Consider the following 12500-nt stretch of genomic DNA (forward strand, 5'->3'; position numbering starts at 1 on the left):
CCAGCCACAGGTTGACAGCTCACCAACCCGCTCATTTCGAGATTGAAAGCCGGTGAGAAATGTTGCGTTTCCAGTGTTGTGTTGATTCTGGGTTCTTTTTTAAGACCTTTACAGTGGCATCGAAGAATAATTCGACTTCAGTAACCATCCCAGTTTTATATCTGAGCCCATCAAGAGCTCCAAAGGACGAAAAAGGTGATTAAAATCGAAGCAATCCCAACAGTACAAAGAAACGAAAGTTTCACGTTTCCTGATATAAAGGTATTTGGTTTATTATTTTACGGTGTGAATGCAGCTCTGTCTTGCCGTACATACCGTGGTGGAGAGAATGTGTCCTGGGGGGTGTTGGGGGGCTTGCCCCCCATCAACCCTCCCCTCGGGCAGTGCCCGAAGGGCACGCCTAGTCACGCCAATTTATATTGATATATTAGGTTGGTTGGTTTATTGGTCAATACGTTTTTGGGGTTTGGAACGTGTGAATTCCCGTAGATTTTTTTGCCGAAATGTGGGTTGGGTTCCCGTGGAGTTTTTGGTTTATTTCGCGTCAGTCCGTAAACTTTCAAAGATGGCGGTTACATCCGTAGAGTTTCATTGGCCGATTTTAAGCACTTTTTGTGCTAGTTTTATGCATTTTTGATCGTTATTCTTCGTATTTAAGCTTGTTTTACCCCATAATTTCCCTGATATACTTAATGCCCTCCCCTGCTAACGGGACTATCAAATCAAGATCGTCGATGGAGAAATGGTACTCGATCTCCTGAACGATTCATTCGCAAAAGAAACAACGCCGTAAATCGATGAAATCATAGGATTTAATGCAGAAAAACATCATTTTTTTTCGACTTAGTCTCTGCGAGGGTGCGTCGCGGTCTTCAACAATTACCAAAAAAAGAGTTAATTGAACGAGTTATTTATTTTATCTTCGTGACTTCTTTATTTTATCTTCTTGACTTCTTTATTTTACGTATTTTGTGCCCTTTGTTGGAGGTTTTGCAGTTTCTTGCCCAAAAGTTGGGATTATCTGGTTTAGATCAATTTTATATAAGATTATTGCAGTTGACAAGTAACGTGTTGATAAAAAATGAAGAACAGAGTGTGTGTGTGTGTGTGTGTTTGTTTGTGTGTGTTTGTGTGTGTGTGTGTGTGTGTGTGTGTGTGTGTGTCTGTCTGTGTATGTGAGCATATCTGTTTGTTTGTGTGTGTCAGTCTGTGTATGTGAGTATGTGTGTGTGTGTTTGTCTGTGTATATGAGTGTCTCTGTTTGTGTGTGTGTGTCTGTGTATGTGAGTATATGTGCGTGTGTGTTTGTCTGTGTATGTGAGTGCGTTTGTTTGTGTCTGTGTATGTGAGGATATCAGTTTGTTTGTGCATGTGAGTGTGTGTTTGTGTGTGTGTGTGTGTGTTTAAGCACATGTGTGTCTGTGTGTGTGTGCACGCACATGTGTGTCTGTGTGTGCGCGCACATGTGTGTGTGTGTGTGTGTGTGTGTGTGTTTGTCTGTGTGTGTGTGTGTGTGTGTGTGTGTGTGTGTGTGTGTGTGTGTGTGTGTCTGTCTGGATGTCTGGATGTATTTGTGTGTGTGTGTGTCTGTCTGTCTGTCTATGTTAGTGTGTGTGTTTATGTTTATGTGTATTTTTGTTGGGATGTATGTATGTTTGTGTCTGTGTGTGAAGGGGTTTGCATGTTTGTGTAAGGTGTAGTGTGTGTTTGCATTTGTGTTTATATTTGTCTTTGTTTAAGTGTTTGATAACAGTTTGTAGTCCAAACATAAATAGGAAGAATGTAGGAGAGCAATAATGCCTTTTAGTGCAGTATATTTTGAAATAGAATATACTGTGTCCATACGGTCAAGTCTTTTATTTTCTGAATGTGTCAATGGTTCCAAAGTTATTAATCTTGTATAATTTTTGTCATGACTTTATCATCAGATTTTTTTTCTGCTTCTTTTTCCTGTTCTTCTTCATCTTCCACATCTTCCTCTATGTCATCTTCTTCTTCAACTTCTAAAGGGATTGTATGTAATCTTGCTAGTGATAAGGCAGACTTGTTATCACAGCGCTATGAATGATTTGCTATTCATGTAACTCAGATAATATTTTTTTTCACAACTGAGTATTATTCTTTTTTACATGAGAGTTCTCTCAGATTTCTATTGAATATATGTTTATCATTTCTTTCTTTTTTCTTTTATCATCTTTTTTCTTTATCTTTTTGGCATTTTATCTTTCTTTCTGTTGTCTCATTCTATCTGCAAGAGACGCTAAAAGCATACTAACAAAAATTTCTAATAAGACAGACATTTTTATTTTATTAACATATGTAAGTTTTTTTATCTCATGCCAGACAAAGCTTGCATTGCGGAATAAGATTTTATTTATTATATGTTACATAAGAGAGAAAGATTGGCTTTTACAAAAAAAAAAGGTCTGAGTCATCATGTCTTGTCTGTGCATAACGTTGGAGTCTTATGCTGGAGATCATCTTCATTGTGGGTGACATTGCCAGACTGTCTTGTCATGACACTGTGTTTAGGCTCACAGATTACAGTAAAGAGAGAGAAGGGGAGGGAGAGAGGGAGGGAGGGAGAAAGAGAAAGGGCGAGGAAGAGGGAAAGAGAGAAAGAGAGAGAGGGAGAGGGAAAGAGAGAGAGAGATGGAGAAGAAAAGAGAGAGAGGGAGAGGGAAAGAGAGAGTGAGGAAGAGGAAGAGGGAAAGAGAGAGAGAGAGGTAGGGAGAGGAAAAGAGAGAGAGAGAGAGAGAGAGAGGTAGGGAGAGGAAAAGAGAGAGAGAGAGAGAGAGAGGGAGGGAGAGGAAGAGAGAAAGAGAGAGTTTTTTTCTTCTTCTTTTCTTTTTCTTCTTTTTTTGTGTGTGTGCGTGCATGTGTGTGTGTGTGTGTGTGTGTGTGTGTGTGTGTGTGTGTAAGTATGTCTGCACGTGTGTGTTTGATTATGAAGAATCAATAGGATTTTCATAGTAAAACTTTTTTCCTTTATTTGTTTATGTATACATCTATGAGCCCTATTAACAAATTTGCATTATTACTTTTTAAGACTTAATTAGACATATTCTTTCTTAAAGATTTAGAGGATATTTTAGTTATTCAAGAATAGATTTCTCTATGTATTTCTATGTATTAATCACTTAGTATTCAGATTGTTCACATAAGAAAACCAAGGCCAGAATTGAAATATGTTTAAGGGACTTTACATAGAATCAGAATACTTACAAGAGTTAGCCCATGATGTTATTTTCATGATTATTGTGACCATTCTTCCTCTCTGAAACAGGCGTGGCTGGATGACCATGACCGCAAGTTTGGCCACTTCATCAACAACCAGTGGGTGTTACCGGTAGGCCGCAAGACTTACGAGACTAAAGACCCATGTCAAGACACGGTGCTGGCCTCAACCATCCAAGGGACCCAGGAAGATGTTGACCAGGCTGTGGGTGCAGCCAAGGAAGCATTTCAGTCCTGGAGTTCCTTGTCTGGCCATGCAAGGGCTCGTTACCTGTACAGGTGAGAGTATTAGTTTTTTATTATTTTTTCATATTGCTTAGAAATGATTATGTTTGATATGGTGCAGTGTGTTACTTACTGAATATTGTAAAAATTGTGTAGAGCCTCTTCTTGTTCCTTTTCTTCCTCAACCTCCTCCTCAATTACAGCATAGCCCGCCACATCCAGAAGCATTCCCGCCTCTTAGCTGTTGTAGAGTCCCTGGACAATGGCAAGACCATTCGAGAGACCCGCGACTGTGACATTCCTCTTGTGGTGCGCCATCTCTACTACCATGCAGGATGGGCACAGTTAATGGACTCCGAGATGAAGGGGTGGAAGCCTGTTGGTAAGAGCCTTTAGTGGGGGAATTTTCTGTTTGTTTTTGGTTTCATTTTTGTTACTGATGCGGGCATTAATTAGCATTTTACAAAATTTGTTTTAATCAAACATGGTTATCTAGTAATTATTTGATGTTTTCAAGAGAATGTTTTACTCATTCTAAACCTCACAACTGTCCCTTTCCATCCCCTATTTGGAAGTACAATAGTTACCCCCTTCTCTGTACAAGCACCAACATTCCTCTCTGATAAGTTATTCTCTCTTCCTCTTTCTTCAGGAGTGGTTGGTGCAATTGTTCCATGGAACTTCCCGGTGATGTTGTTGGCATGGAAAGTGTGTCCTGCTTTGGCTATGGGGAACACCGTGGTCCTGAAGCCGGCCACGAACACCCGCCTCTCTGCTTTGCTCTTCGCTGAGATTTGTGCTGAGGCAGGGTAAGTCTCTGGCTTCTAGGTTCAGGCCACATTTGATATGGATCACCCAGCAGGACAGCGATGAATTTGGAATTGGTAGGAATAGTAGCTTCTCTTGGTCTATAGGGGCTCCCAACCAAGGGGACATAGCTCCCAGGGGGCCATGGAGCAATGTGAAAATTACGACTTCAGAATAAACTGAATATTGTCTCACCTACAGTGCCTACAGATATTTATCTCATAGATATCATCAAATTGGAATTGTTCCATTTAGTGTTCTTGTCTTAAAGTTTTTGACATCACTACACTTTTCATAACTAGTAATAACTGTATCTGAAAAGTTGACAGGCAATGAACGGGGTCATGGAGATTTTATATATTGGTTGGGGACCACAGAATACAAAATGTTGGGAACTACTACTATGGGGTCTTGAGAAGAAAGATCTGTTACTTATGATTAGTGGTAGATGGAGGCTAATTTCCAATGTAGAACAGTGTTTTATGTATTTTTCATTTATACCCACTGTAAAACTCATCCCCCTCTTTTTCTCCCCTTGTAAGATAGTCTAGAGCTGGTAGCGCTTATAAGTGCTCTTGTATTATAAGTGGACTTTTTCATAACGGTGAAAAATTGGGCGGGGATGGATACTTAAATATGTTTTGACTTCCTCCAGTATCTGATAAGTTTTCCACCATCCTTTCCTTTTCATTACTGAATTCTGCACTCCATCCCAGCCTCCCCAAAGGAGTCTTCAATGTGGTGACAGGAGGAGGAGCCATGGGATCCCTCCTTGCCACGCATCCTGATGTCGACAAAGTAGGGTTTACAGGATCTACAGAGGTCGGTCAGATTCTCAGAAGAGCTACTGCAGGCACGGGCAAGAAGCTGTCCCTTGGTGGGTACCTTGTATCTCATATAAATGGACTTTAATGATTTCCTTTTGTGTGTGTTTATTAATTGGTTTTGGGGGCATTGTCCTTATTTCTGCCCTTTCATTATTTATTTTCATGTTTAAGTTTTACTAAACCTGGAATATTCTTGGATTCTTCAAACAGAAAGGTGTACATTTGAATTTATTATTTTTTTCTCTCTTTTTTTCCTTTACTTTCTTTTTCATCTACATTTCTCTTATTCCCATCCAACAGAACTTGGTGGCAAGAGCCCTGTCATTGTGTTTGACTCAGCTGACCTAGATTCAGCTGTAGAGGGTGTTGTTGATGCCATCTGGTTCAATCAGGGTCAAGTAAGTTGGCATGCAGAAGGAAATGAATGGTATAATGGAATTTTTGAAATGTGAAGAATGTTGTCCATGTGTATTATTAGTATATTTTGATATATCTGAAAAAGGAAATGCTCTTTATGTGTTCTTTATTGCTTCAAAACTTCGCAGGTCTGTTCTGCAGGCTCTCGTCTCCTTGTTCAAGAACCCGTCTTTGACAAGTTTATTGATAAGCTGAAGCGAAGGATGGAGAAGATGCGTTTAGGATCTTCCCTCGACAAAGTCTGTGACATGGGGGCCATCATTGATCCTTGCCAGAAGAAATTTATTGCAGAATATGTTGAAGAGGCCAGGAAAGAAGGAGCTGAGGTGAGATACTTGTAGAGAAATTCATAATGTTTCTTCTTTTTTCCTCCCCTTTTTCTTTCCTTTTTTTTCTTTTTTTTCAGGCAATCATTTTCTGTCTCTTTTTTTTTTCCTTCTTCCCATCATCTCACCTCCCATTTTCCTTTACACGTTCTTGTGCCTCTTGTGTCTCTCCCTCCATCCCCCTGCAACCCTGCGTGATAGTCTAGAATTTAAGGTCAAGCACTAAACATATAAACATGTGTCTCTTCTCTTTCCTTTTCCCTCTGCTCCTTAATTTCCATCATCCTCTTCTTCTAGTGATGGAAGATAACATCAGCATAACCTCCTTCAGTATAGTTCTTGTTTTCTCATAGGTCTTCCAAGTAGAGGCACCACCCGGCTGTTTTTACCCACCAACCCTGATCACCGATGTTGGCACCACGTCGAAAACTGTTGTGGAAGAGATCTTTGGTCCTGTGCTAGTTGCTATGCCTTTTAGGTATTTTATCTAGTTATTGCAGTTATTTTACTTTTAAAGAGTGTGTTGTGTGGTTGGATTAACAGTTTGCGGAATTCTTAGTTTTGTGACAGGGATGATGCTAAGAAGTATGTTTGGGAGGGTTTTGTTGAATGTGTGTTTGGTATACCAAGTAATTAATTTGAGTATCATAATATTGGTTTCGTAATTTAGGAACCTCATAGCAAGGAAAAATATAAATAAATAAGTGGTAGGTTTTAAAATCAGTTCAATTTTTGTTCTCATTTTAATATTGCTCCCCAAATTCTTATCCATTTGTTAGAAACTTGCAGTTTCTCTCTCTGTTTCCAGAACTGCAAAGGAAGCAATAGCACTTGCCAACAACACCATTTATGGCTTAGGTTCATCCGTCTTTACTGAACAAATGACCTTGGCCATTGAGACAGCCAAGATGATAAAGGTATAGTGAATTATTGTACGGAATAAGGGCTTTATAAAGATAATAAAGGGCTATTTAGATAGGGGATGAAGTGTTTAGAAAATAAAGTCAAATAGTGATTTTTTTATTTATAGAGGTAATATTAGTAATAGATTAGTAAGAGTAGAAATCATTTGCTATCATTATTATCAGTATACGCTTAGTCTTGATGACATTTTCTGTTAAAAAAGAAAAGGACATGTGATCTTGTACATCTCAGGATAGAAAAAAATAATAATAATGAGGATAACAATAATAAAGAACTACAGTGTAGAGTATGTGTCAAAAGAGATATGTGTATGTGAATAGTTAAACATACCTTAAATAACTTCTGTCTCTGAGTTTAGGCTGGTGCTGTGTGGATCAATTGCCACAACATGTTTGATGCTGCAGCAGGATTTGGGGGTTATAAACAGAGTGGTTACGGCAGAGATGGAGGGAAGGAGGGTAAGTGAGAAGCCCTAAGCAATGTAACTGTTCTGTTGTAGCAAGAAAGAGGCACTGAGAATGCTTTTTTTGAAAACATTATTTTGTCGTAGGAGAGAAGATATGTAAGAAACTCATTTTATCTTTTGTGCTACTATGATTAACTAATTGAGAAATGAGTGAAGGAGGCCCTGTTCAACATCACTATGAAGGAAGGAGGAAGTGAGAATCCCTTTTTGATAATCCATTAGTTGATTATGCATTCAGTGACATCCCTGTCAGTCTTTGTAATGGTGAAATAGTGTTTTTTGTGTTTAGAGGATAACTTCCTTCCTTTTCTTTTATTTCAGGACTCTTTGAATATGTGAAGCCATCATGGCAAGAGCGTTTAAGCTTTGTTGCCCCCGAGATTGACCTCACGAAGTTTGGTGCTTCATACACAGCAGATCGTCCATCTATCAGCCCAGCCATGCCAGAGGTAAAGTGTTTTGGGGGATGTCTGAATAAACATATACAGGGGATATATGTCAGTTTGTTTGTCTGTGTTTGTGGACCATTTTTTAATTATTATTTTATAGCATAGGTAATGAGGGTTCTCTAGGTGTTTAACATTGCAGATTATTAGTGGAGATAAAACTTTACCCCTTATTGATCAAACTTACAAACTCTACTATGGCGGAGCTCAAAAACGGCCTGATGGAAACTACTGCCGTGTCATCAACAACGCTGAAGGAAAAGCCTATGCTCTTATTGGTGAAAGTAACAGGTAGGTGACTGTTTTTTTCTCTTCATTTTGAAAATGCTTTTCTTTGAATAAACATATCCTCTATATCAATTTTTATTCATTTCCATTCATTCTCCCTTTTTCTTCTTTGCTGTAGGAAAGATGTCCGTAATGCAGTGGAAGCTGCAGCTAAAGCCCAGCCAGGATGGGACAAGCGTAGCGGATTCAACCGATCGCAGATCCTCTTCTACTTGGCAGAAAACCTGGAGCAGCGCCGGAAGGAGTTTGTAGACCACCTCACAGCACTGACTGGGAAGAAGACCACAGAGTCAGAGAAGGAAGTGGATGCAACCTTGGCGCGTCTCTTCCACTGGGCAGCCTTCTGTGACAAGTATGGGGGAGCTGTGCAGGAGACACAGCTCTATGGGACGGTGCTGAGGATCCACGAGCCTCTGGGATTGATTGGGGTGGCTTGTCCAGATGAAGCTCCTCTCTTAGGGTTTGTCTCTCTCGTGGCTCCAGCTATTGCCAGGGGAAATGCTGTGGTTGTCGTTCCCAGTGAGAAGTATCCCACTGTTGCTATGGCTTTGTATCAGGTGGGTGCATTTCTGATCATTCTTGTGTATAGAGCCACTGGTTTCCAGTGAAATTTATTGTTTCATAAAGTGTTAATACAGGTCTTGTTTCTTATTTCTTTTATAGATTTTGCATTATCATTAGATAGTTAAACATTATCTTTAGCTGGACCCATAGATTCTATTGGGAATGTTTATTTCTTTTGTCTCCATGATCTGGAAGTTAATCTATTTTTTAAGCCTAATTCCTAGTAATGATGAAATGATATGTAAAATATAATTGTAAAGGAAAATAATAAAGTTCTAAAATAATGAGCATATATGCAATATGAATTTGGTGTTCTATCCCAGAGCAGTATTGTATTTCAGGAGATTTTTCCCTCCCTGAATATGTCTTACTGAAGTATAGAGAATTCAAGGCAAGACCAGGGAATACCTTCATGCTAATGCACACTATATGTCCCAGTTATGTTAAGCTGTCTCTCCACAGGTGCTGGAAACCTCAGATCTTCCTGGAGGAGTGATCAACATTTTGACTGGGGCGCGGGACCACATAACCAAGTATTTGGCAGAGCATCAGGACCTCCAGTCAATGTGGTAAGTCAGGGGATTTTGAAATTGTCCTTTACTGTCGTTTGATTTCAGTGGATATTCATTTTAGTTGCATCAGAAGTAGTATAATATTGGTACTTATGTATATGATTGTGTATTATAGGTATGTATTAGTATCCATACTAAAATATATTAACAATAGTTTATATTAACATTATTAGATTTGAATAGAAATATATTTGCATTCATGATTTTTTCTTGTTTGTTTGTTATTGCTGATTCAACATCTGGCATGAAAATACCACTACTCTCTCAAGCTGCAAAATAAAACTTGTCATAATTCATTACTAGGTATTTTGGAAGCCTAGAAGGGTCCAAGTTTGTGGAGCACACATCAGCTGTGAACGTCAAGAGGACTTGGGTCAATTATGGCATGAAGCGCGATTGGTTCGACTCGGAGCAAGGGCAAGGAGAGGAGTTCCTGTATCATTCTGTTCAGGCTAAGAACATCTGGCTTACTATGGGTGACATCTTTGCGAATTAGATGAGGGAGAAGGCCGGAGGGAGATTCCAATGTGTCGTAAGGTTTGGCATGACACCCAGTGCTTCTTGGGGAGGTAGAAGTGTAATCTTGGAATAGTGCCTTATGGAGATTTTTTTTTCAGTAATACCTCTTTTGTTAATAACTATTTTTTATGCTCTTATTATCCTGTTATTTGTTCCTATATTCTGATAAGGTTTCCAGTGGATTAAGTGTTCGAATATCAAGAAATTTGGTTTTCTTATGTTGTGTTGCACCCTAAGTTTCTTTATTATTTTTGTATTTCTGACTATGAATTTAACCCCTAAAAGACAGGAACTTCTTAACTTCATTTCCACAAAATAGGTGGGTGAAAACACAAAAAAATGTAAAAAGGAAATGGAAAGAATTATCAGGTAAAATTACTTTCCTTCTGTTTTGCCCTGCACAAGACAATTCTAGTTCAGAAAAAAGCAATTTAATGTGTGACCCCTTTTACCCTGGGTAATGATTATACCTTATTTCGGCAATTACCCTATATCCTATAATGATTACGTTTGAGTAATTTAGCATGTAGTCAATATCAAATATATAAGTATTTGTTAGTTATTGACCATATATTGTTATTATAAAGTGAATGTGGAAAGAGCAAAGATGGTCTAAGTGTGGGATTCTGTATTTAGATTTAGATAATTAGATTAAAGGATAGTAGTTTATCCTTTTATAATATAATCATAAAATTAAAGACAGAGTTCTCTTTTTTTTGTCAAGGAAAGACTTAGTTCCTCTGCCTATGTAGTAATTGTGCCATATTTTGATAAAAAGAAGAGAAATAAAAGAAAGTTCTGTATTAGAAATAAAAACTCCAGAACATGATATTATTTCAGACTTGTTATATGTTGGTTATGCCATAGTTCTATGTTAGAAATGGTAAACATGAAAGTATTAATTATGTAGAAAACATTCCATTGTTTTGGTTATTTTTAAAAAGAAGGAAATTTACCAAATAGAATACTGTATGATATAATATGTGTATTTTCAATGTCAGTACAATATAAGGTGGATACAAGGCAAACCAAAGTATTTCTAATACGTTGTTGTGAAGGCAGCCCAGAACTTTGTTTGGTAATGAATAAAATGCTAAAGAGAAAAATCAAAATTTTCATACTTCAGACTTTTTGGTGAGCCAGGTGGCAGTCTTTTCTATTCGGAAGCAATATTAATATGGATATACTGCCATCTTTTCTAAACAATTTAATTCATTTGTAAACTGGTTAAATAGTTGAAATAAAAGTTCACTTGAAGGTTATGTTGATTCATTTATATATATTCCTCAGTCGGAGTTTTTGGAAATGCAGAGGGAATTGTATCGAAGATGCCATGTTCCTTTATCTTCCAATGGATTTACTTGTTGATATCAATGGGTAGGGATGTAACCCTCAGATTATTTGCCAATTAAGGAAGAAATGTGATAGCAGGAATAATCATGATGCGGTCTAATGTTTGTATTTTATAGTTTTTTATTCATAGGCCTTCCCTTACATTATGGCAAGTAGGTTGTGTTTACTTGTTTAGGCCTTTCTCTTTAATACTGCATGTAACACTAATGTTGATAACGTAAGGATTAATGAATAGTGAAATTAAATACGTATCTCAGCATGAACCATTTACCTTTCTTACTGTGAAATCTATGGATGGAAAGAATACTATTGAAGGCTACAAACACTGGCTTGTTCAATTTACATAGTACATATACAGGTAAAATATACGAAAAAACAGGTAGAGAAATACGCCAAACACAAGCAAATGAATCTTTTGCGGACTAGATCATCCCAGCACAACACCGCAGCCGACTAACTTGCAGCTAGTGACATCAGCCTTCTTCGTGGCCGAGATGAAGACGTCGAGGCCACTCTCCACCCGTCCGAACGCCGTGGGGAACTCCGTATTAACCTTGCCTTTCGTGCAGACGCAGAAGAGCCCGAACCCTTCGGACCCCTTGGTCACATCTCCGGGCAGACCGAAGACGACTCCTGCCGAAGCTGTGCGGTCGACACGGTTATCGAAGGGCAGATGAGGGGGTCCTCCCGCACTGGAAAAACGTCCTCCGACAATGAACTCGCCAGGATTGTCTTGGTTGACGACCTTCCGAAGGCTGGAGTCGATGTAAGATCGACCCAGCTGGCCCGTGCACAAGATGACGTAGTGGCGGCCTCGAACACTCACTGGGTTCAGGCGGATGAAGACGCGACGCGCTGGAGAGTCCGCCAGGGCGATGTCCAGGAAAGTCAGTGTGTTGGTCTCGTTCATCTGTTTCAGGGCGTCGTCGAACTGAAGGATAAATAAAACATTATTAAGACTTGTTTTTAGTCCCGGGTCATCATTCCACGCTAGATATTGAGTAACCTGCGAAAAAACAAGAACATATTCAAGAGGTCTTACCTGCAAGATACAAGCGCCTTCGGGAGGAGCATCTTCTGTTAGACCGTGAAGAAGAATCCTCCCGTCATCTTGTAGGCTAACTTTAGAAAAGAGACGCTGGCTGTCCAAGAACTTCGTCGCATACACTAAGTTAGCTTTCAGCAAACCTTTTAGATGCATGTTCGGCTTGCGAAGGTCCTCGGCCTGCAGCGGGAGTAGAAATGGGAAGTCAGGGTTGTGAGGTGCCGAAAATACAACATAAATTTTTGGAAACGTTTTCGTACATGTATTAGACATTGTAAGAAGCATAGCGTGCTTACCGTAAATCTCATACTGGCAAACTCGCCAATGTAGTCGACTTTCGTTTTAATGTTGTAGTCATTGTCTGCCAAGTACACGGGGATGCAGCCATCGTCGTGTATGGTCTTATACAGCGAATGCAGAGGGACACAGCGGTCTCCATGTAGTCCCCCATACATTATCTTCAGAGCCTTTTCGATGAGCAACC

The 12500-nt window shown here is 39.2% G+C and overlaps 2 protein-coding genes across 2 annotated transcripts in view; one reads left to right on the top strand and one right to left on the bottom strand.

Annotated features, from left to right (window-relative positions):
- The window catches only part of LOC113803075 (aldehyde dehydrogenase family 16 member A1), an 11738-nt gene extending 863 nt beyond the window's left edge, over positions 1 to 10875 (top strand). Inside the window, exons 2-15 of the mRNA XM_070121713.1 lie at positions 3287 to 3516; positions 3666 to 3844; positions 4115 to 4271; positions 4986 to 5146; positions 5397 to 5494; positions 5642 to 5839; positions 6193 to 6317; positions 6648 to 6756; positions 7122 to 7221; positions 7551 to 7678; positions 7818 to 7966; positions 8082 to 8520; positions 8990 to 9096; positions 9403 to 10875. Of these exons, the coding sequence (XP_069977814.1) occupies positions 3287 to 3516; positions 3666 to 3844; positions 4115 to 4271; positions 4986 to 5146; positions 5397 to 5494; positions 5642 to 5839; positions 6193 to 6317; positions 6648 to 6756; positions 7122 to 7221; positions 7551 to 7678; positions 7818 to 7966; positions 8082 to 8520; positions 8990 to 9096; positions 9403 to 9595 (2373 nt within the window). The 3' untranslated portion in view covers positions 9596 to 10875. The remainder of the gene's footprint in view (positions 1 to 3286; positions 3517 to 3665; positions 3845 to 4114; positions 4272 to 4985; positions 5147 to 5396; positions 5495 to 5641; positions 5840 to 6192; positions 6318 to 6647; positions 6757 to 7121; positions 7222 to 7550; positions 7679 to 7817; positions 7967 to 8081; positions 8521 to 8989; positions 9097 to 9402) is intronic.
- Positions 10876 to 11398: 523 nt separating this feature from the next.
- Positions 11399 to 12500, bottom strand: part of LOC113803082 (uncharacterized) — a 2398-nt gene continuing 1296 nt past the window's right edge. The window contains exons 4-6 of the mRNA XM_027353786.2: positions 12313 to 12500; positions 12014 to 12196; positions 11399 to 11902 (exon numbers count right to left, since the gene is read on the bottom strand). The exon at positions 12313 to 12500 is cut by the window's right edge and continues 4 nt beyond it. Coding sequence (XP_027209587.2) covers positions 11399 to 11902; positions 12014 to 12196; positions 12313 to 12500 — 875 coding nt within the window. The remainder of the gene's footprint in view (positions 11903 to 12013; positions 12197 to 12312) is intronic.

Source organism: Penaeus vannamei, chromosome 5 (assembly GCF_042767895.1).
Source record: "Penaeus vannamei isolate JL-2024 chromosome 5, ASM4276789v1, whole genome shotgun sequence".
NCBI lineage: Eukaryota > Metazoa > Arthropoda > Malacostraca > Decapoda > Penaeidae > Penaeus > Penaeus vannamei.